The following is a 22,018-nucleotide window of genomic DNA, read 5'->3' as shown; positions in this document are numbered from 1 at the left end:
CACACACACACACACACACACACACACACACACACACACACACACACATCTATATATACATGCATACACACATGTGTGTGCATGCACATCACTCACAGTTATGTCTAGAATTAAGCACTTATCATTTGCAGCTTTGCAGTTTAAGGACACCTTTTTTCAACCATACTAATGGGAGGAGACAGAGGAGAAGATCACACAGCATGTTTTAGAGCCAAGTTTGGAAGTACATCAGTTGTGCCCATTTGCTACGGGTCAGAGCTCAGTCGCATCACCTCACCTAGATACAAGAGTGACTGGGAAATGAAGCTTCGCGGTGTGCTCAGGAGGGAAATGCAATGGCTGTGTAAATATAGTACCAGCTGTGCTTCATTTAGATTTAAGAATTAATTATTAATAGTATAACAGGTTACAGGAGAAAAACATCTGATTATTTCTATAGATACAAAAGAAGTTTAATAAAATTTAACTTCTATTCATGATATTGAAAAACAAAACAAAGCAATTCTTGGCAAACTAAGTGATAAAGAGTATCTTATTAAAAACCTCTAGCAGGCGTGCCTGGGGGGCTCAGCTGGTTGGTTAAGCAACTGCCTTCAGCTCAGGTCATGATCCCAGGGTCCTGGGAACGAGCCCCGCATCCGGTTACCTGTTCAGCGGAGAGCCTGCTTCTCCCTCTCCCTCTGCCTGTAGCTCCCCCTGCTTGTGCTCTCTCTCTTTCTCCCTGTCAAATAAATAAATAAAATCTTTTTTTAAAGAAACAAAAAACCTGTAGCAGTCATCACAGTTAATAATGGCACATTGAAAACATTCTTCTTAATACCTGGACTTAGTTAAGAATATATGTGATCATTACTTCAATTCACCATTTTATTAGTGGGTCCTTGTCAGCAAACATTAAGATAAAAGAAAGAAACTGTTTAAGGGTTGGAGAAGAAGATACACAACTGCCATTATTTACAGATAATAGGTGTGCCTAGAAAACCCTCAGATATGTTACAGATAAGAGTTTAACAAGATTGATGTATATAAAATCAATATACATTTTCATATCCTAGCAGTAAACAGTTCAAAAGCATATTTTTAAATGCTATTTTAAAAAGCATCAAAATATACAAAGTATATATATATATATATAAACACACACATACATATGTGTATATATATACATACACTGCATATATAATATATAATAGCATATATACAATTAGAAATTTGTATGTATATGAAAATATACACATGATAATTATTTGTGGAAAGACATTTAAAAACCTATATTAATGGAGAGATGTAACATGTTTCTGGATTGGAAGTCTTAATCCTGTAAAGATTCCATTAGTATTATAAATGTTTCATATTGTAAGAAGGGAATTGATCTATGGATTCAATGCAGTGCCAATAAATATCCTAACAGGATATTTTGGAGGGAGGTGTTGATAAGGAGGTTCTAACTTTATATGGAAGTGCAAAGGGCCAAGAATAGATAGGACATTTTTGATGAAGGAGAATGAAACAAGACTTACCTTACCAAATATGGTAATAATTAATATAGTATATAACTCATGTAATACAGTATATTATTCATGTAAGGACAGACAAATTGACCAATAGAACAAAATAACACAGATCTTCACATATGTGAAAAGTAATTTAATAACAGAGCTGGAAGAGATAGAAGATCAGTTGGGAAAGAATAGACTTCTCAGTAAATGGTTCTGGGATTATTGTTCCCATTTCTACTGAATCATTGCCAGCAGCAAGTAAATACACTCTATTATATCCTCCCCTAAAACAAAACAGGACAAAACACAAACGCCTTGGTACCTGCGTTCATCCTGCTACTAGTCATTTGCCAGATCCCTGTCACATGAAAATTTTAGGGGAGGTTATCTGCAATAACTGTCTCCACCTGCCTGTTACAGATTCTTTCTTCAGCCCACTGGAGTAAGACTTGCTTTTCTACCACTCCCTTGAGATTGCCCAATATCTTCTTTTGGACCAAGTCTGTCTGTCAGTGTTCTAGTTGTGCTCTCATTTGATTGTTCCACAGCATTTAATGCAGATGACCATTTCTTGTAATGCTTTCTTTTTTTTTTTTTAAAGATTTTATTTATTTATTTGATAGAGAGAGACACAGCGAGAGAGGGAACACAAGCAGGGGGGGTGGCAGAGGGAGAGGGAGAAGCAGGCTTCCTGCTGAGCAGGGAGCCCGATGCGGGGCTCGATCCCAGGACCCCGGGATCATGACCTGAGCCGAAGGCAGACGCTTAACGACTGAGCCACCCAGGTGCCCCTCTTGTAATGCTTTCTTATCGGGGCTTTTGGCGTCCTGTACCTGCCCCTTCTTCTTCCCTGACCCCTCCTCAGGCTTCCATCTGGCTCCCTCTCCACTGTAGGCCCCCTAGATTTAGGCGTGCTCTCAAGATCTTCCCTTGGCCTCCTACCTTAACTAGGCTATACATTCTCCCTGGATTACCTGAATGAATTTTGCGATTTCAAATGCAATTTATAATCAGAGGACTCTCAAAAGAAAATCTTCAGCTTGAATCTGTCTCTGGAACTTGAGACTCATATATCTAACTTCCTACTGTCATTTTCTTGTATGTCTAATGGGCACTTTATACTTACTGTATACCAAACTCCTGATTTTCCCCCAAATCCTGTTTCTTCCCTACCCTATCTCCCCCATCCTAATATATGAGATCACCCAGCATTGTAATGCTGACACAATTCTAGGCTTGTTTCCTCTTCTTTCCTTGAGCCCCACACCCAACACATTACCAAATCCTGTTTACCTTCAAAACATAATCCAAATAATAACACCTATCTTTTTCTCAATGGCTACCAATCTTCTTTATCCTGAACTAGCCTAGCCTCCTGCTTCTTCTCTTGTATCTCTACAATATATTTTCTATTCAATAGTCAGTGTTCTTTTAAAAAGGCAGATCAGTGAAACATGTCATGGGGGTTAAGTATACTTATCATGATGAGCATTGGGTGATGTATGGAAGTGTTGAATCACTATATTGTACACCTGAAACTATTATAACACTGTATGTTAACTACATCAAATTAAAATAAAATAAATAAAAATCAGGTGATACTGTGCTCAAAACCCTTCAATGGCTTCTCATTGCATTTAGAATAAAAATACAAACACTTAACCTTAGCTTATAAAGCAGGGTACCTCTGCCTTCCTCTCAGACATCGACATTTTCCCCTTCAACTTCACATGGATAGACTTTTCTTAGCATTTAGATCACAGCTAAAATGTCACCTGCTCAGAGAGGCCTTCTTTGAACAGTCTTTCCAAAGTAGCCATCCAGGCACTTTCAAACATACCACCCTATTTTAATTACAACCCAGCATTTTACATTATCTAATTTTTCCCTTATGTTTTAAATTTTATTTATAAATGGACAGATATATGTATGTCTTCCTTTCTTAAAATATAAGCTTCATGATAACAGGAGTGTTATCTAATTTCTATGCTGCTGTAGCTTCACTCAAAATATTTTCTGACTCAGGGAAGAAATTCAATAAAAATTCGTGTTGCATGATTATAGCATTGTCATGATATCTGGCCTTGTGTTTTGTTACAGTGCCTTCTTTAGTGTTGGAAATCGATGCATGTTAAAATAGCAACCAGAACAACAGCAACAACCCAAAACCCACTTAATGTATTTTAGAAGTGGGAATATTGTTGTATTAATTTTAACTGTTATAAATTAGATTTTAATTGGATTATCACATTAATTGTGTCTGGTTGATCTGACAAGGGCAGGGTGAAAATGTATATTTAGAATTGAAACACTTTGCTTCTTTTTTTTAATTTTTTTTATCTTTTTTTTATTATGTTATGTTAATCACCATACATTACATTATTAGTTTTTGATGTAGTGTTCCATGATTCATTGTTTGTGCATAACACCCAGTGCTCCATGCAGTACGTGCCCTCCTTAATACCCATCACCAGGTTAACCCATCCCCCCACTCCCCTCCCCTCTAGAACCCTCAGTTTGTTTCTCAGAGTCCATAGTCTCTCATGGTTCGTCTCCCCCTCCGATTTGCCCAGCTTTATTTTTCCCTTCCTACTATCTTCTTTTTTTTTTTAACATATAATGTATTATTTGCTTCTTAATCATAGCAGCCAATTCAATGTTTTTAAGGCAGGGAAAGAAGTCAATGACACTTGAGTAGTTGGAGACAGGAGCCAGGAACAAACATCATGTATGCTGTCATGGGAGAGCAACTATAAAATCAATGGAACTTCTGAGATTAAAAATATTAGACTATTAAAAAAAAATACTAGACTATTGAATCCAAAACTTTAGTCACTGATATTTTCCTCTGAGATTATTTTGCTAAGCAAGAAGAGTAGCTATTCACCAAGGAAAGCCAAATTTAAATTTAGAATAAAATATTCCTACACACACACATACACACACATTATCAAAGAAACTTAAATATGAAACAAAACTTTTTTACCCCCCCCCAAACATTTTTTAAATGTGCCTAGGCTCATACTTGCTGCAGTTTCTCAGTTCCAAATTGTCTTAGTATATCCAGAATAACACAGAGCCCACTAGCTGTATCTTTAACACTGTGAGTGAATTAATTCAAAACAGCTCTTTACATAAAAGGGTTATCTTTTCATATTAAAAAAGTAATATTCTTGCAATGTGGAAATTCTGGAGAAAAAAGTAAAAGGGATATTTAAAAAATTCAACAGTATAGAGAAAAGTATTAATAGTTTATGATTATATTTTTGTTTTAAATATTATTTACATTTTATTTTTGCATGTTATTTTCATTTTAAATTTATGAATAGGTAAAACATTCATATGATTTCAAAATCAAAACTGTACTAAATGTGTACATTGAAAAATCCTATATATATGTATATATTATTATTTTCTGTATATGCATATAGCTATATATGTACATATATATGTGTGTATATATATATATAGCTCTGTAGAGAGCTAATATACAAATTCTCTGATAGATATAAATTACTTTATTTTTATGACTGCATAATACTCCATTAGGCAGATATATCATCCTTGCGCAAGGGCCATGCTAATCTTCTCTGTATCGTTCCAATTTTAGTGTATGTGCTGCCGAAGCGAGCACTAGGCAGATATATCATAGTTTATTAAATCAATTTTTCATTAATGAACACCTGAGTTGTTTCCAGTTCTGCTGTTTATAATGCAAATAACCTTGCATATATGTCGTTTCTTAGCTTTCTGAGTGTGATAAATATCACCAAAGTACCTTCTACAAGAATTTTACTGTTTTTCCCTCCTACCACCTCCTACATGAGAGTTTTGCTTTCTTTCTTTTTTTTTTAAGATTTTATTTATTATGAGAGTGAGTTAGGGAGAGAGCAGGAACAGGGGGAGAGGCAGAGGCAGAGGGAGAGGGAGAAGCAGACTCCCCACTGAACAGGGAGCCCTGAGCAGGGCTTGATCCCAGGACCCTGAGATCATAACCTGAGCCAAAGGTAGATGCTTAACCAACTGAGCCACCCAGGCGCCCCAAGAGTGCTGCTTTCTTTACCAATAGAAAATGTTGTAAAACTTTTGTAATTTTGCAAAAGCATATTATCTTTACACAAGTAAACCTGCACTGCATATGCAACTTCAGCACCAAATTTTGAGGATCATATTGAACATAATTGACTGTAGTTCAAAGAAGTAGAGGAAAGCCAAGAAAAGTAGGTGTACCGTAAGTCAAAGGAGATTTTTTTTTTTAAAGTTCAGTGTCAAAAGCAAATGTGATTAAGTCCTACGTTGCCTTCTTCCTGCTAAGGACATTTTTCTTCCAAATAAACTTCCCAATTTTAAAATTTAAATATATGGAAAGTTATTTAACTATAAAACAATTGTACTTGGTTGTTTAAAAGAATTAGCAAAATCTTTGTATTTAGCATCTCAATTATTTATTTGGGTAAAGTAGGTTTACCTTTTATACAGTTTCTTGCAAGGTTGACTCACATTTTTTTCCCACTTTATTTGTATTTATTTTTTTTAAAGATTTTATTTATGTATTTGAGAGAGGGAACGCACACAAGCAGGGCTGGAGGGGGGGGGCAAAAGGAGAGAGAGAAGCAGGCTCCCTGCTGGAGCCCTTCTTGGGACTCAATCCCAGGACCCCAGGATCATGACCTGAGGTGAGGGCAGACACTTAACCGAGTAAGCCACCCAGGAACCCTCCACTTTATTTTTAAATACACAAAGTGTTTATTAGTTATTTAAGATAAAAGGTTAAATGGAACTATTTTAATTATCATCAATTTTCTGGTCCATTGAAAATGGCTTATTGGACCCTTCTTTTTAGGGGTTCCAGATTTCCCCATAATAGATATTATATAGCTATGGTTTTGCTCTTCATATTTCTATTTCATAATGAGACATAAGCTCCAAAAGAATTTTCTTTTTCTCCTACTGCCATAGACCTCACTTGAAACCTTTGGCATTTACCACCTTCTGAACAGCTGACAGTTCTTTTTCTGGTTGAGAAATAATAAACATTGTAAAATGGTATATATTGTTGGACATAAAATACAAAGTCAAGGTCCCAGTACTTATTTGAGAGGGGTTAGCAATTAAACTCCGTCCTCTCCAAATAAAGACTCTTAACCTTGCCACAGATATTCTGTTCTGGGGTTCCAAAAACATGAAGGTGACACTAATCAGTTCCTCATATTGAGGATTATTGAAGATTATTATTGAGAGTCGAGGGTGGGGTAAGGAGGGATTTTCTTTGGCCACCAGCTAATTTCAGTACCTTGTATGCTGTGGACTCGCCCCCAGAACCACTGGCTAACTAGAGCCTCGCCATCACTTACCAACCCTTTGAGAATTAGCAGTGGACTTCTTTCAAAACCTCAACTTTTCACGGCTCCTCACAAGGGATCATTTGCTTCCAAAGTATCTTTTATATGTATTAACTTATATATATCAGTTTCCTTTGACTGCTATAACAAGTTCCCACAAATTTGATGGCTTGAAACAACAGAAATTTATTCTCTCACAGTTCTGAAGTCAAAAGATTTGAAATCAGGGTATATAGGCAGGGCCGGACTTTGAGAGGCTCTAGGAGGGAATCCTTCCAGCTTCTGGTGACTGTCACCATTTCTTGGCTTGTGACTGTGCCCTTTCAGTCTTTGCATCTATTTCCACATCGCCCCTTGTGAGATTATCATATCTGCCTCTTCTATTTTCTTTTAATATTTCTTTATTTGGGAGAGGGGGTGGGGAGGGAGTGCAGGAGGGTGTTACAGAGGGAGAGGCAGTAAGAATCTCAAGTCCACTCTGCCCCGAGCAGGGAGCAGGGAACTCTAGGCGGGGCTCGATCTCATGACTCTGAGATCACAACCTGAGCAGAAACCAAGAGTCTGACGCTGACTGACTGCACCACCCGGGCACACCATATCTGCCTCTTTTATAAAGATATTTGTGATTGGATTTAAGGCCCACCCAGATAATCCAGGATAATTCTCTGTCAGGATTCTTAACTGAATTACATCCACAGAGACCCTTTTTGCTGATAAGATTACACTTACAGGTTCCAGGAATTAGGACCTGCTATCTTTGGGTGGCCATTATTCAGAGTACTATACTATATTTAGACATGGTCTTGAACTGTCTTCCACAGTCTTTACTGCAAAGCAGATATTTAACCTTGAGATTCCAAATGCCCCTATCCAACCTTGATTTCTCCTGTCATTTTTCTTTGTTTTGAAAATATACTTATAGTTTTTTCTTGGTATGCTAGTAAAATGTGCTCACTGTTTTAAAGTTATTTTAAAAATAGGAAAAACTTAGCAAAATAAAAATCATCTACGACCTGAATAGTCAAAGATAACCACTTATTAACATCTCCATTTTTTTTTCCCTAAGCATTTAGCATCCTCAGCACATGGTGCATACTAAATATATATTTGATGAAAAAACAAGCAAGTGAACATTGCATTGTAGCTTTCTATCATATAAAGGAAGTGGAGCTTGAACGTTAGGGGGGTTAGGTTGCATCTCTTGCACTTCACCGGCTATATGTTACTCAATCTATTTATGCCTCAACATTCCTACTGTGAAATGGACAGTTATAATTGTACCTCCACATAGGGCTTTTTAGAAGATTACAATATACAGCAGAGGGTTGGCACATAAGTCTCAGTAGGTATTAGCTATAAGATTCAAGATGGAAAAAGGGGATTTCACTCCAAAGTTAGTAATTGTTGGGGGATGGATTTTGTGTCAACATTTGGATTTTTTTCTCCCAATTAATTAATTAATTGAGAATTAATTAATTTAAATCTTTCAAAAATGGCATGGAACACCATAAGGAAATTAGTGAGATATTCCGGCTGAACTCTAGATGACCGTGGTATTGAAAAAGGATTCATATATTTAATAAGCATGAGGATGGTCATTTCTAAGGTCTCTACCAATTTTGAGAGTATGATTCTAGAATTTTGAATTTTGAATAATAATATCTTCCTTTTCCCATATTCCTAATTTGTTTTCCTCATACTGTCAAGGAACTTCTCCATTTTCCAATAAATCAAGAACATGTAGACAAATAGGAGTGATCTAAATGTAGCTAGACAGGTAATGGCCATGTTCCCAGGGTGAATGTTCATGCAGGAGGACTCCATTGGGGAATAAATTTATGTACTTCTGTTCTGTCCAGAGGGGGTGTTCACATGGATCCTTGTGTCTGAGAAGAAAGGGTTAAAAGCTTTTAAATGAATTATATCAAAATATGTTACATATTTCTCTCCATCACAATTAATGCATAATTAATTAGCCTCCTAGGATCTGAACATGTGTAATAATATTATGCAAATGCTGCTTTAAACGAAAATGAACGCAGAATGACAATGCTTCTCAAGTGCTAAATCTGTAGTTAATATAAAGTAGCAACATGAGACATCTATATAGAAAATTTATTTCTATTTATTCAATAATTATAAAATAGTCTCATGCTATTATGTTTGTCATGGTTAATTTAAATAATGGTTTGGAAATATTACATCTATTACTTTGAGGAAAAACAGTACATTCTACAATGTGCCCAGCTTTGTGAATACTGTGCTCTTTTCTCTGTAAGGCAATTATAACAATGCTTAGGTCAGTGTTCCCCAAAGAGTTTTCATATCAAAATTACTTTGGTAGATTCTAAAATGTATGGATTTGCAAGTCTCCCCTTCACTTCCCTCCCAGCAACATTCCAGGAATTGGTGTAACTTATTTCAGAGGCTAAGAAAAAACTTAATAACTCTATAAAACTTCTCCAACCTGCTTTAAAAAAGCAGTAATTGATTAGAAATAGGAACATAAACTGGATCACTAATCAAAGATAAAGTCCTTAAAGCAGCTTGTATTCATTTATTCATTCATTTTTTGTTCAAATATGTATAGGAATTTACTATGTCAGGCTCTTTGCCTCCCTGAGCTTCATTCCTTCATCTATAAAATGAGAAATACCTACATCACAAAGTCAATGAGCAAATGAATGATGTAAACAGTGTACATATTGATTTAGCAAACTGATAGGTAAGAAATGTCAGCAATCATCATTATCAATATCATTATCCCATGCTATTTACTATTTTGATTGTTAATTAGAGGTTTGCTTCTTTTGGTTAGTCTAACTTTACAAACGATAGTAAAAAATAACTTAAAATTTTTAAATTAGTTTACCTCCCTGTTTACTTGACTGGATGATAATACTAACTAGCAGGTACATATTGAACCTCATTATTTGGGGATTTGCAAAATATGGGCCCGAAATATCCTTGAGGCTTCTGGGACATTAAAAAAAAAAAAAGATTTTTTTTTTATATTGAAAGCAGCTAAAAAAATAGTATGTATGAGGCTTTTTTTTCTGAAAACTACCCATATTAGCTCACAGTGACTTTATGAAGTAGGTTCTATTTTTAATCCCATCTTAAGACCGTAGAAGCTGAGGAAAAGGGAGGAATAACGGTCTTGCCTGAAGTCATATGGCTAATGGGTGGTAGAGTGGGAACCTGAAACCAAGTAGATCAACTGCAGAGCAGATTTACCTAACCAGAAACTTCATTGTCATTGGGAGATTGTTATACGGCTAGCGTGCTTCTGGGTAAAATTTTATATCTTTTTTTTTTTTTAATTTTCAACCTTCCCTGAGTGATCCTAAGATCCAGGAGTGCAAAGACATTATTGGAATTTCTCTCCATTATATCCTTTGTGCCTAGGAGAGGGCCTGTCATATGCCAAGTGCTGTTAAATAAATATTTGTTGAATGACTTAATGAAATTACTTACTACAGAGGAAAAAAATCAACCTGTGTTACTCTAAAAAAAACTGTTGAGTAATAGCAATTTCCCCTTGATGTCATTTTTCAACCTCTTTCTAGTTGCATTAAAAATACATATATATATTGTCAAGCTGAGACTTTGCCTAGTCCCATGTGATGTTCATGATTATTGTTAGTGCTGGAAAAAAATTCTTATTGTTGTGTTCATAGAAATTAACACAGGTACTACACATGCATACATTTCTTTTTTCAATCCAAATTCTAGAGAATAAGATGACTATGCTTATTTTCAACATCATCTTGCTTTTACCCCAATATCTTGTGGTTTTGGCTCAGTGATTTGATAGTAACTAAAGATGAGCTTCTTTTCTGATAGCAATTTAGGCTGAAAATGAGACATTATTACCGTTCTGAACTATGTTTCTTTTGCCAACTCCTAGCTCTCAAACTATAAAAGATTTTGTTTAACATATTATCTCATTTTGAGATAATATATATAATATATTAGACTTATATATTATATAATATATAAGACTCTTCTCTCAGTTAAGAAAAGATATTTCCTATAATGGATAAAATAAGCATAATTCCATTCTGAATGTGCTGATTAGTTATTGACATGTAATTGTTGCCATATGCACTAAACTTCCATCAAAAAGGTTACATCTCTTTCTTATACTCGAGCCTCTTCTCCATGATCCTCCAAAATTAACAGTGAAGCATATTGCACATCATGGGATAATATGCTATTTCTTAGAAAACTCAGAGCACTTGCAACCTATTTTGTCACTCAAGATCCCAGCAAGAAATTGATGGCTCCACTTTAAAAGGGGTAATTGTAGACTATATGATGAAGAAACCATTTATAAAGTGTTGGAACGGTTCATAGAAATCCACAAATAGGGAAAACATCCTAGGCCTGTTAGCCCCATTGGAACCAGGGGAAGCCTGCAAATTTAGGAGATGTGGACTAAGGTATCCGTGCAACTAGGGCCAAATTTCTGGCTAGCATGGAGGAGGGCAGGTCAATAAGCGCCTCAGTCTGTCTCTCTTGTGGCCTTCTTATTTTCTGCTATGACCTCTCAAAACCAACCTGAAGTCAGAGGTCAAGAGAGCCTGATTTTTGATATTTATAGAGATTACTTTCCTGAAGTACAGAATAGAGTGATGGGTGGAAAGAAGATGGGGGAGGGGCAAACAGAGCATCCAGCCCAACCACAATCGAACAGAAAATTAAAGAATATCACACAGTTTTAGCTCAAGTACATGGGCTTATTGGAGCTTAATTCTTCTTTATTCCCCATTTCAAATAAGAGGCACCACCTTTCTTCTAGATACACAGAAGAGAAAAACTGAAGTCATCTTCGACTCTTCCTTCTTCATTCCCTATTGTTTAAACTCTGTCCAGTTTCTTTTATATTTCCAAAAATTGTATCTCCAGTAATGCATCTCTGGGGAAAATTTATGCCATTTCTGCTGCCAACACCTTTTGGTAAGTCTTGATGTTGCTATCTCTGACAAATTAATTGCTTCATGGTAACAAATTTCTAAGAGACTGGTATTCCTAAATCTCCATCTGCTTTGCTCTGGAGCCTGCTCATGTTCTCAGTTATTAATGGATGTCAAGTGCAGCATCCTCTGCCCTGGGCTAGACTTTCCACAGGGTGTCTTCAACATCACCAACAGTCTTCACTTCCTAATTATTCCTCCATGTGAAAATTCTCTTATTCTAATGTGCTCTGTGCATATGGCCCTAATTACTGCTTTTGCAGATGTGATTTCCTCCAGTTTGGAATTACCCCTAGCTCTCTAAATCTTAAAATCTTATCTTCCTTTAAAAACCATTTTTTCATATTACCTTTCTTAACTAATCAGACTGCTCTAATGACACTCGCTTCTTAAACTTATTTTATCTGTTTGCTTTTCTACATGCTTGTAGGTACTTATTTCTTGTGTAGTCATGTTATTCTTGTATTGAGAGTAAAGCGTTTATTTCTTTCACACACCTCACATCATCTGACATAGTTTTAGAAATAATATCTGACATGTGGTAGTGTCTCAATAAACTACTTCTCAGTCAGATTGGGCACTTTTATTTTACTTGCTCATTAGTTGTCTATTTGTTTGCTTAGCTAATTTAGAGCAGCTCTGGAAAGAATTAACCAAACCCATGTAAACAGTGCATACTTTTTGACTACTGATTTCTCTCTTAGGGATTTGTCCTACAGAATAAGTTAAGGAGGAGCTCAAAGATTTAGCTTAATGGATGTTCATGACAATATTCGTTATAGTAACACTTACAAAAAACCATAAATACTTCAGAACAGAGGATGTGAAAGCATGTATATTCAAACAAGCACTATACTATTTAGTTTTAAAAAATGATGTTAATTATTAATTTGGCATAATAACAATACATGATTTTTAAGTTTGGAAGCAGATAATAAATTAGGCTTTATTTTGACTATTGTTTTGTAAAAGTCAACTGTAGATGTTAATACACATATATACATAAATATATACAAATACGGCTAATATTAATTATCTATGGCAGTGGGTAAATTACAGATTTTTAAAATTTATCTGCATTTTCTAACAATATAAAATTTCAGAATACTTTGAAAATAACTATCACAATTAAAACTCTTCTCTCAATTAGGGGTGCCTGGGTGGCTCAGACGGTTAAGCATATGCCTTTGGCTCAGGTCATGATCCCAGGGTGCTGGGATCGAGCCCCACATCGGGCTCCCTGTTGAGCGGGGATCCTGCTTCTCCCTCTCCCTCTGCCTGCTGCTTCCCCTGCTTGTACACTCTCTCTCTCTGTCAAAAAAAAAAAAAAAAAGACTCTTCTCTCAGTTATAGACTTTAACTATATGGTTTCTATACAAGGAGATCAAGTTAGCAGTTTCGATTAAATAATTTTATTTTACTTACTGAATGACTTAAAGAATTGACCAGAGCAAATTTTTGTCAATTACAATATATTCTGCCCTAACCACGGTCTGCTGATATTTAAACTATTATGCTGACATCATGATTTATTTGGAAAACAGCCAAAATATAAAATCTGTAAGATGTCAAATTTGAAAATGAAAATAAAAATTTCAGCCAGAAGTAGCTATTTCACATGTATGACAAAGACAACAAAGGATAGCACTACTTTGCCTTTTAATGAACAAGTGAGGTGGTTGGGGATTTCCTGAAGGAGAATGGCTCTTGCAGGAGAATTATTTGTGTGGGAAAGTGGCTTGAATTAAACTTATACAATGTGTGTACAGCTTAAGATCCTAAGTAGAGCCTGAAGGCATAGAATTAGACGGGAGCCATACAGACCCACGTGCAAGTATACAAGCACACATACATGCATAAATGAATACTGCATCTGTCTAGAAGTTGAGATGCTATGTTCTAACACTCAGCTAAATCATAAATTTAATGACTTCACAAAACCATTTCAGTGAGTAAAATAAACTCTTAATTGAAGCAACTGATTTTATCATTTTATATGGAAACCATACAGATTCAGCCTATGGAAAAAAGATCTTATTTTATGATGAATATTTTCAAAGCACTTAGCAATTTTTTAAAAAATTATTGAAAAGTACCAGAAAACAAAATGGGATCCATAGGCTAGACACACTAGATATGACGAGAAGTAGGAAAATCTGCTTCCTGGAGCAGGAAAACAAAGGCAATATCTCCACCACTTCATCTTGTAAGCAGGGAGAGAAAGGGGTATGTCTAACATATAATTCCTTGGGCTTTAGTTAGGGAGTGTTATGCTTGATCGTTCTAAGCCTGGAAGTGGACGGAGCTGATGACTATAATTTTCTGTGCCAAACCAGGTAGGATGAAAATTGAGTACAATGTTACTTGAGCTAAATATTACTTCAAACTGACAAAACTGGAGGATATAATACGGTGCACAATAGCACAAACTTTGAAATCCAGCAGGCTTGGTTTTGAATTTTGGCTTTCCTGCACTCACAGTGCTTATTCACTCAACAATTTTTAGCATTAACCTTATGGCAGGCAAAATACTAGGCATTGGGGGTAAATTAGGGAGCAAAACATGTATTATCCATGCTCCCTTACAGTTTAATGATGGAGACAGGCATTAATCAAATAATTTTACAAATAACATAATTGCATACAATGGAAATCAATGCAGGAAAACTTTCTGTACCTATGCAAGTATATTTTGGATGTTCAATCAGTGGTTATAAAATAATCCAGGAAAGAATGTAATCCTAAGGTAGACGGGAGTGTGATACTACTTGTAGAATTTATGATACTACTTACTTATTTACCGGCTTGATTATAGAAAGTCGTAGAAAGCATCAAAACCAAAAAGTAGGAAAATGAGCTTATAGACCCTCCAGAACTTTATCCTAGGACAAATGAAAGGCATTGAAGATTTTTAAGCAAGAAAGTTGCAAGGTGAAATTTCTGTTTCTAAAGATACTTTGACTGCATTAAGGAAAAAAGTGGATTGAAAGATTTTTGAGTATTATGGGGAATCCAGTGAATTTGAAACATAGCAGACCACAGGGGTACCTGGGTGGCTCAGTCGGTTAAGTGCTTGCCTTTGGCTCAGGTCATGACCTTGGGGTCCTGAGATTGAGCCCCATGTCAGGATCCCTGCTCATCAGAGAGTCTGCTTCTCCCTCTGCCCCTCCCCCCACTTGTGCTCTCTCCCTCTCTCTCTCTCTCTCTCTCAAATAAATAAAATCTTAAAACACACACACACACACACATGCACACACACACACACACACAAAACATACCAGACTGCAGACAATAGTCACTTGAACTAGGGAGTGGTGGTAGTAGAGATATACTAGAGATGATGACTCCTACATTTCTGGCTTTTGCCGCTGATTGGAAGAAGATGCCAGTCACAAAGCTAGGGAATACATAAACAGGACCCAAAATAATTGCATTTAAATTGACTAAATTTCTCCACATCCTCGCCAACATCTGTCGTTTCCTGACTTGTTAATTTTAGCCATTCTGACTGGTGTGAGGTGGTATCTCATTGAGGTTTTGATTTGTATTCCCCTGATGCCGAGTGATGTTGAGCACTTTTTCCTGTGTCTGTTGGCCATTTGGATGTCTTCTTTGGAGAAATGTCTGTTCATGTCTTCTGCCCATTTCTTGATTGGCTTATTTGTTCTCTGGGTGTTGAGTTTGATAAATTCTTTATAGATCATGGATACTAGCCCTTTATCTGATATGTCATTTGCAAATATCTTCTCCCATTCTGTCGGTTTTGATCTCACTGATATGAGGAATTTGAGAAACAAGACAGAGGATCATAAGGGAAGGGAGGGAAAAATGAAACAAGACGAAACCAGAGAGGGAGACAAACCATAAGAGACTCGTAATCTCAGGAAACAAACTGAGGGTTGCTGGAGTAGAGGGAGGTGGGAGGGATGGGGTGCCTGGGTGATGGACATTGGGGAGGGTATGTGCTATGGTGAGCACTGTGTATTGTGTGAGACTGATGAATCACAGAAATGTACCCCTGAAACAAATAATACATTATATGTTAATTTAAAAAATTGACTAAATTTAGTTTAAGACACTTTTGAGATATGGAAATTCAAATCCGTTCTTGGACATAAAGGTCTGAAGCTCAGAGAACCCTGAGTCAGAAATAGTAATCTGATGTTCATTGATTTATAGTTGGTTATTGAAGTCATAGGCATGAATGAGATAGCTCCCAGAGAGAATAGAGTCAGAAGAGAAGGAATCATTGGATACATCTTTGAAACACTTTAATATTTAAAGGACGGCTTGGAGCCAGCATAAGAGACTCAACACAAAACCAAGAGAAAAACCTGGAGAAAACTAAGAAACCAAGGAAAGAAGATGCTTCAAGAAAGAGTGGTGAATAGTGCTGAATGTCCCTGGGAAGTCATAATTTAGTGAGGATTGAAAATTGTCAAGCATGCAGCTTGTGAGAATCATGTAATTAGAAGTGTGGGTGCATAAACCAGGCTGCAGTGGATATATGTAAGGAAATAGATTCAATGTAGGCAACTCTTTACTAGGCAAGGAAAAAAAAAAGATGATAGCTGGAGGGGGGAGTCAAAGTAATATCTTTTATTTTTAATTTTTTTTTAAGATTTTATTTATTTATTTGAGAGAGAAAGAAAGAGAGAGAGAGAGTACGAGCAGGGAAAGGAGCAGAGGGAGAAGGAGAAACAGACTCCCCGCTGAGCAGGGAGCCCAATGCGGGGCTTGATCCCAGGACCCGGGGATCATGACTTGAGCCAAAGGCAGACGCTTAACTGAGCCATCCGGTGCCTCCTATCTTTTATTAGGATAGATTTTTAAGTATGTCTCAATTCTAATGGAAATAATACACTAAAGAGAGAGAAATCTAACAGAAAAGAGAAGGCCCTGGTAACATTGGCTAAGTTGTTTATATCATTGCTTGGTTTTCACAGCTGTAAAATGGGGAAAATAATACCTAACTTATAAGACTACTGTAACAACTAAATTCTAACAATTAAATAATATAATGTTGGTAGAATGCTCAGTAAAAATTTTGGCACACAGAATGCATTTAATAAATTGGTGCTTAAAATGAACTCAGCACCTAATACAGTGTCTTGTACACATTAGGTGGTCAACAAATACTATTAAAAGTTGAATGAATATGATTCTGTTCCATGATGTTTGATCAGTTGGGAATATAAATGAGTCTGATGCATATTACTGTAAACTGGATTACAGATACGCCTTGGATATCCACTGATGAGGTTGATGATATTCAGTATTTGCCTTCTGATGATGTTGATGTTTGGGGCCTTTGTGTTCACAGGGTACCATTTTTCTGCCTGGAAATAAAGTCCTTGAGCATCCCTGCAATGAAGAGAGCCCAGGAAAATTCCTTTTTGAAGTAGTTCCAGGTAAGAGAGTTTTCTGGCTTGATTAAGTTATTACCATTCCATGTTGGTAAAAGTGAAGACACACAACCTTTATTCTTCTTGAGTTGTGGCTAAGAACATTAATTTGAAAAGGCAAGTGCCAACTTTGGTTAGTATTTACACAGGTAATGATTCCAGAGTTGTACCCCAGTACAAATGATTGCACACACATGCGTGCCTGCGTGCGCGCACACGCACACACACACACACACACACACACACACACTACACACATGGCCACATGACTATTGGATATCCATTTGTTCATGAGACTCCAGAGTTGACCAGAAGTCATGACACGGCATTTATAAGGGACTATGGGAGACAAAATTAGTTTTACAGTGCTCTTGTGATAAGAAATTTGGCAAGATGTTACAGGTGGACTGCGTTGCCCAGCTGATTCACTGTCATATTTCCTCACAAATTACATCTTAACGGAATCTTTAAAAATAAAACAAAACAGGGTGCCTGGGTGGCTCAGTCGGTTAAGCGACTGCCTTCGGCTCAGGTCATGATCCTGGAGTCCCGGGATCGAGTCCCGCATCGGGCTCCCTGCTCGTTGGGGAGCCTGCTTCTCCCTCTGACCCTCCCCCCTCTCATGAGCTCTCTCTCTCTCTCATTCTGTCTCAAATAAATAAATAAAATCTTTTAAAAAAAAATAAATAAATAAAACAAAACAAAAATCCTCTTCCAGTGACTAACCAAGCATTGCCGTTCTGTACCTCAGCTTTGCTCCCAAACAACCACTTCCACATGTTTGGCTTATAGCATTACAGATGTCTCTGCCAAGCCATGAGATCCTGCAGTTAAATTTCTTCAACATCTGTTCATTTTTTTCTAGTCATCTGCATCCTTCTCTCTCAGAGTACCTGATCTCCACTTAAATGTTTGACTCACTCAACAACAATTTTTTTTTCAAGGCCATGATCTACTTCTTTGATCAGTTCATTAGCCCTTCCTTAATTCTTGATGTAAGAAAAAGGGTTAGGAATGTGGTTTTTATAGCATTGGCTCAGGCTAACCCAGTTCATGTGATACTGACACTGATTTAATCACAGTCTAGGGTGTGTGTGAATTTATTTGGGTGACTAATATGTAATGCATATCAATAATGTTGGCACAAAGGGAGTCAATAAAACATTTTTCCCTGGATTTATAAATGCTGGGAATCTGAAATGTGGAAGCATATTTTCCCCCTCACTGGAAACAGCTGTAGCATCTGGCTCATGATGGAATCCATGACTAAATGTTAATTAATGCAGCTGAAGTGCAGAAAGGTTAGTCAGATGCATTGTGTTATTTGTTTCCCCCTGGGGAGAACACATTGTAAGAAACCTGAATCTTGTTTGCCCTATTAAAATCTTTTTATACTTACTTTTTAGTGGAATACCCTGTATGGAACCAAATTCCAGATGTTGCAAAGTCTTTGAAGTATCACTTGAGGAAATTTCTTTCCTTATTTATTCCCAACATTAGTGCCTATTGGCTTTTAAGTGAACATGGTATTCAACTGATGGCTTTGACCCCTAATCTCCAATAATACGAAAGGTCTGCTTTTCCATTCTGTCTACTAAATGTGTGGAGATTTCATCTTTTTGTGAAGGTGTTCTGCTATAACATAGATGGATATTGTCAAGATTGTTCTAGAGAGAACTGTGTCGTCAAGCCCAGGAAGTCTCAAAACTTGCTAAGATTGTTGCTCTAGGGCATGTGTTTCACCTGCAGGGCATATGACATAATGGCTTTTGATGAGCAAAGCCTAAGAAGTTTCAGACTGCGTGATGTGAAATCTGAAGGTTGTCTTTTCAAAAAAAAAAATTTGTTCAAGGAAATTTAGGTTTGCTGCAGTAATTATGGAAATAAACATGTTATGCCCGTAGCTCATTTGAAAAGATGCTTCCTGAATCATTAATACAATATATAGTAGTTCTAAATTACGTTTTATAATTCTGAATTTTCTTAAGGAGTGACAAGAGAATTGTGCCAAATGCTTCTTTAAAGAGGGAGTTGGGAAAACCCTATGGCTACCTTGAGAATCCAATGTTTGTGCCATTATTTGTGGTCATCGAGGCTTTATTAGTGTGCACCTCATATTAAGATAGAATTTCCAGACAAATGCTTCTGTACTTGTATGAAAATGTGGGGATCTGTATCACATGATTTTTAACCAATTTTTGCAAAATTAGGATTACTAACTACACATGATTTATCTTTGTAAATGAGAATGATAAGATAGTGTTTTCTAATTATTCCAATTGTGTGATAGTTTGACGCGGGGAATCTGGAAAGTTGCAAGAGTGTTTCATTTTTCAGAAAGTGTGGGAAACAGGAAGAACTGCAGAAATGTGGTCAGTGCCTTGGACAGAACCTTCTGTAGTCCTGCCTGGCAGCAGATCCTTACAACACACATTTATTCTGTATTGGCTTTCTCTGTGGAATTCTGTCAATCACCACTTTTAAAAATCCATCCTACAAATGATGTTTACAGATCCAACATGATTCTGTCTTTATGTACAAATACCTCAAGCCCAACTACACAAGGTATATCAATGGATAGGATTAAATCCTTTAATCCCACATACCTAGAGTTATTTCCAACAAAACTAACAAAAGCCTCCCTAAAGCTCTTTGCCAAATATTCTAGTACCATATATATGCACACACATTGGTGAGTGTGTGTATGTGTGTGTGTACATATATATGTATGTATATATGTGTATATACATATGTATATATACAGTTTATCGGTGTATGTGCTATATATCTTTATAATTCTTTATATTTTAGGATATTATATACTATAATATATAATCTTTATAATTTACATATATATCCATATATGCTATGTAGATAGGAGTTTTTGTTTTGTCATTTTTGTTTTAATCTGAAATGTCCTCTGAAATTAAGTAATAGTCATGTGTAAGTAATACAAAAAGAAGACTTTTCAATAGAATTGAAATTCTCAGAATTTTGTATATTAATTAAATTTGTATATTATATTTCTATGCAGGTCTTAAATTTTTGTAAAAAATCTGACAACAAATCTACCATAATTTAGAGTAAATTTCTTTTAAACCTGCGATTATCCCATGAAATGAATTGTCTAAATAATGCCATGATTTATAGCATTTCACTCCAGTTTTTTCCTATTTCTCTACTTGTTCTTCAAAATGGAGATGTTAGCCAAATTGGCAAATTTGAAGACTTTGCCGTCAGGCATGCCAAATTTTAGACGGGGGTGAACTTTTATGGCCAAGTGCTAAGCTTTTGGGAAATGTGGTTGAGAAAGGAATGTTGGCAGAATTTAATGTACAGTACTTGAAATAAGAAAATGCAGTCAGTCTCTTTGCTTCTCAAAATGTATTCTGGGCAAATCTTCCTTATGTAGCTTAAAAAAAATAAGCAGTAATTAATGGATGATGCTGTCTTAACTTTATTTGAAGAATAGTCTGTCAGAGGGAGAAGACAGAGTGATTCAGAGACAGAGGCAGGCAAAAGGAGACAGGAAGTGTGTACTCCAGAAGAGGCAGGAGCCACCTCTTTCTGCTCATCAAGGTGCCTCGAACACCTGGCACAGTATAATGCAAGGTGCTGAATAAATACTTAATTGAAGTGTATATATTTACCAGGTTTACGGAGGACTCCCGATCCTATGAAATGGTTTTATTGTTGGCGATAGCTACTCCGAACTTGGCTACGATGAACTCTTACTTCCTGCTGTGTAAGATCTTTCCATCCCCCGCTGCAGCAAAGACCTGTTTGTAGCTCTAGTGGCTGAAGTGGAGGGAAATTCTTTACGTTCACGGTCCTATTTCTCTGCCTTCCTTTCTGATAATGCCACCAAGAGAAAGACGGAAGAAGGTCCAAGTGTGCCTACACAGACGCTATTGCTGGGGTTAGCCCCTCAACACTGACTGGTTATTATATCCCTTTTCCAAAAGTTGACTCGCTAGTAGAGTAACCTTTGTGGATTATTCAGCATCCCTAGAATGGGAAATCTGCTTCACATGGTAGAATTTTCCACCCTAGGCCTGGTCCTGTTAGATGGGATACCATGAGAAGGGCTCAAGGCCAGCTGCTTTCTTTGTGCTCATTCAGCTACCAGGAAACTCATATACCCTGGTCTGCCAAGGAGGGATAATGCAGGCTCTTTCACTATTGCGGCCTCCTTCAAAGCTGTCATCTTGCCCCTTTCTCCATGAAGCATGAGCTTCAGACCCCACAGACTGAATGGCTTGCCAAGCTTCATGTGAGTCTGCAACTGGGAAAAGGTGTGAGTGATAGTTCTAACACACTTCAGAATTTACCAGAAACTCTCCTGTGCTTTCCGGACTTGTTCTGATAGCTGAGAAAATTTATTTTCCTCCCCTTCAAAAAATAGGGTTTATCTTGAAAACTTTTCTCCAAGAGGCTCTTTCTCTGTCCTAATCTTCCTCTTGTCATAGTCAGAGGCAGGGAAATGGGGTTTGGGTTTCTTCTCGGAAATGCATTCTCTGTAAGACTTGCAAGGATGTGGTTAGGTACAATTTCCATTGTGATTTTCAACTTAGAATGGGGGTTTTTAGCAGTTTTTTCTTCAAATTTTGATCTTAACAGCAATTCCAGGATAATGGAACTTTTTATCTATATTTATCTGTGCTCTTAGATTGGATTCCGGAAAAATACACTCTGATCGGGAGTGATGTTAAAAGGTGTGTTGAAGATTGAAAAGATATATATATATATAATATATATATATATATAATATATATATAATATATATATATATA

The 22,018-nt window shown here is 36.6% G+C and overlaps 1 protein-coding gene and 1 non-coding gene across 2 annotated transcripts in view; one reads left to right on the top strand and one right to left on the bottom strand.

Annotated features, from left to right (window-relative positions):
* Positions 1–22,018, top strand: part of ARHGAP24 (Rho GTPase activating protein 24) — a 503,873-nt gene that overhangs the window by 214,309 nt on the left and 267,546 nt on the right. The window contains exon 3 of the mRNA XM_021702249.1: positions 17,144–17,231. Within this exon, the coding sequence (XP_021557924.1) occupies positions 17,144–17,231 (88 nt within the window). The remainder of the gene's footprint in view (positions 1–17,143; positions 17,232–22,018) is intronic.
* On the bottom strand, positions 5,026–5,133 carry LOC123324161. The gene has a single exon (XR_006539653.1). It is a non-coding gene; the product is annotated as a U6 spliceosomal RNA (small nuclear RNA).

Source organism: Neomonachus schauinslandi, chromosome 2 (genome assembly GCF_002201575.2).
Source record: "Neomonachus schauinslandi chromosome 2, ASM220157v2, whole genome shotgun sequence".
NCBI lineage: Eukaryota > Metazoa > Chordata > Mammalia > Carnivora > Phocidae > Neomonachus > Neomonachus schauinslandi.
This window is presented reverse-complemented; position numbering and strand designations above follow the sequence as displayed.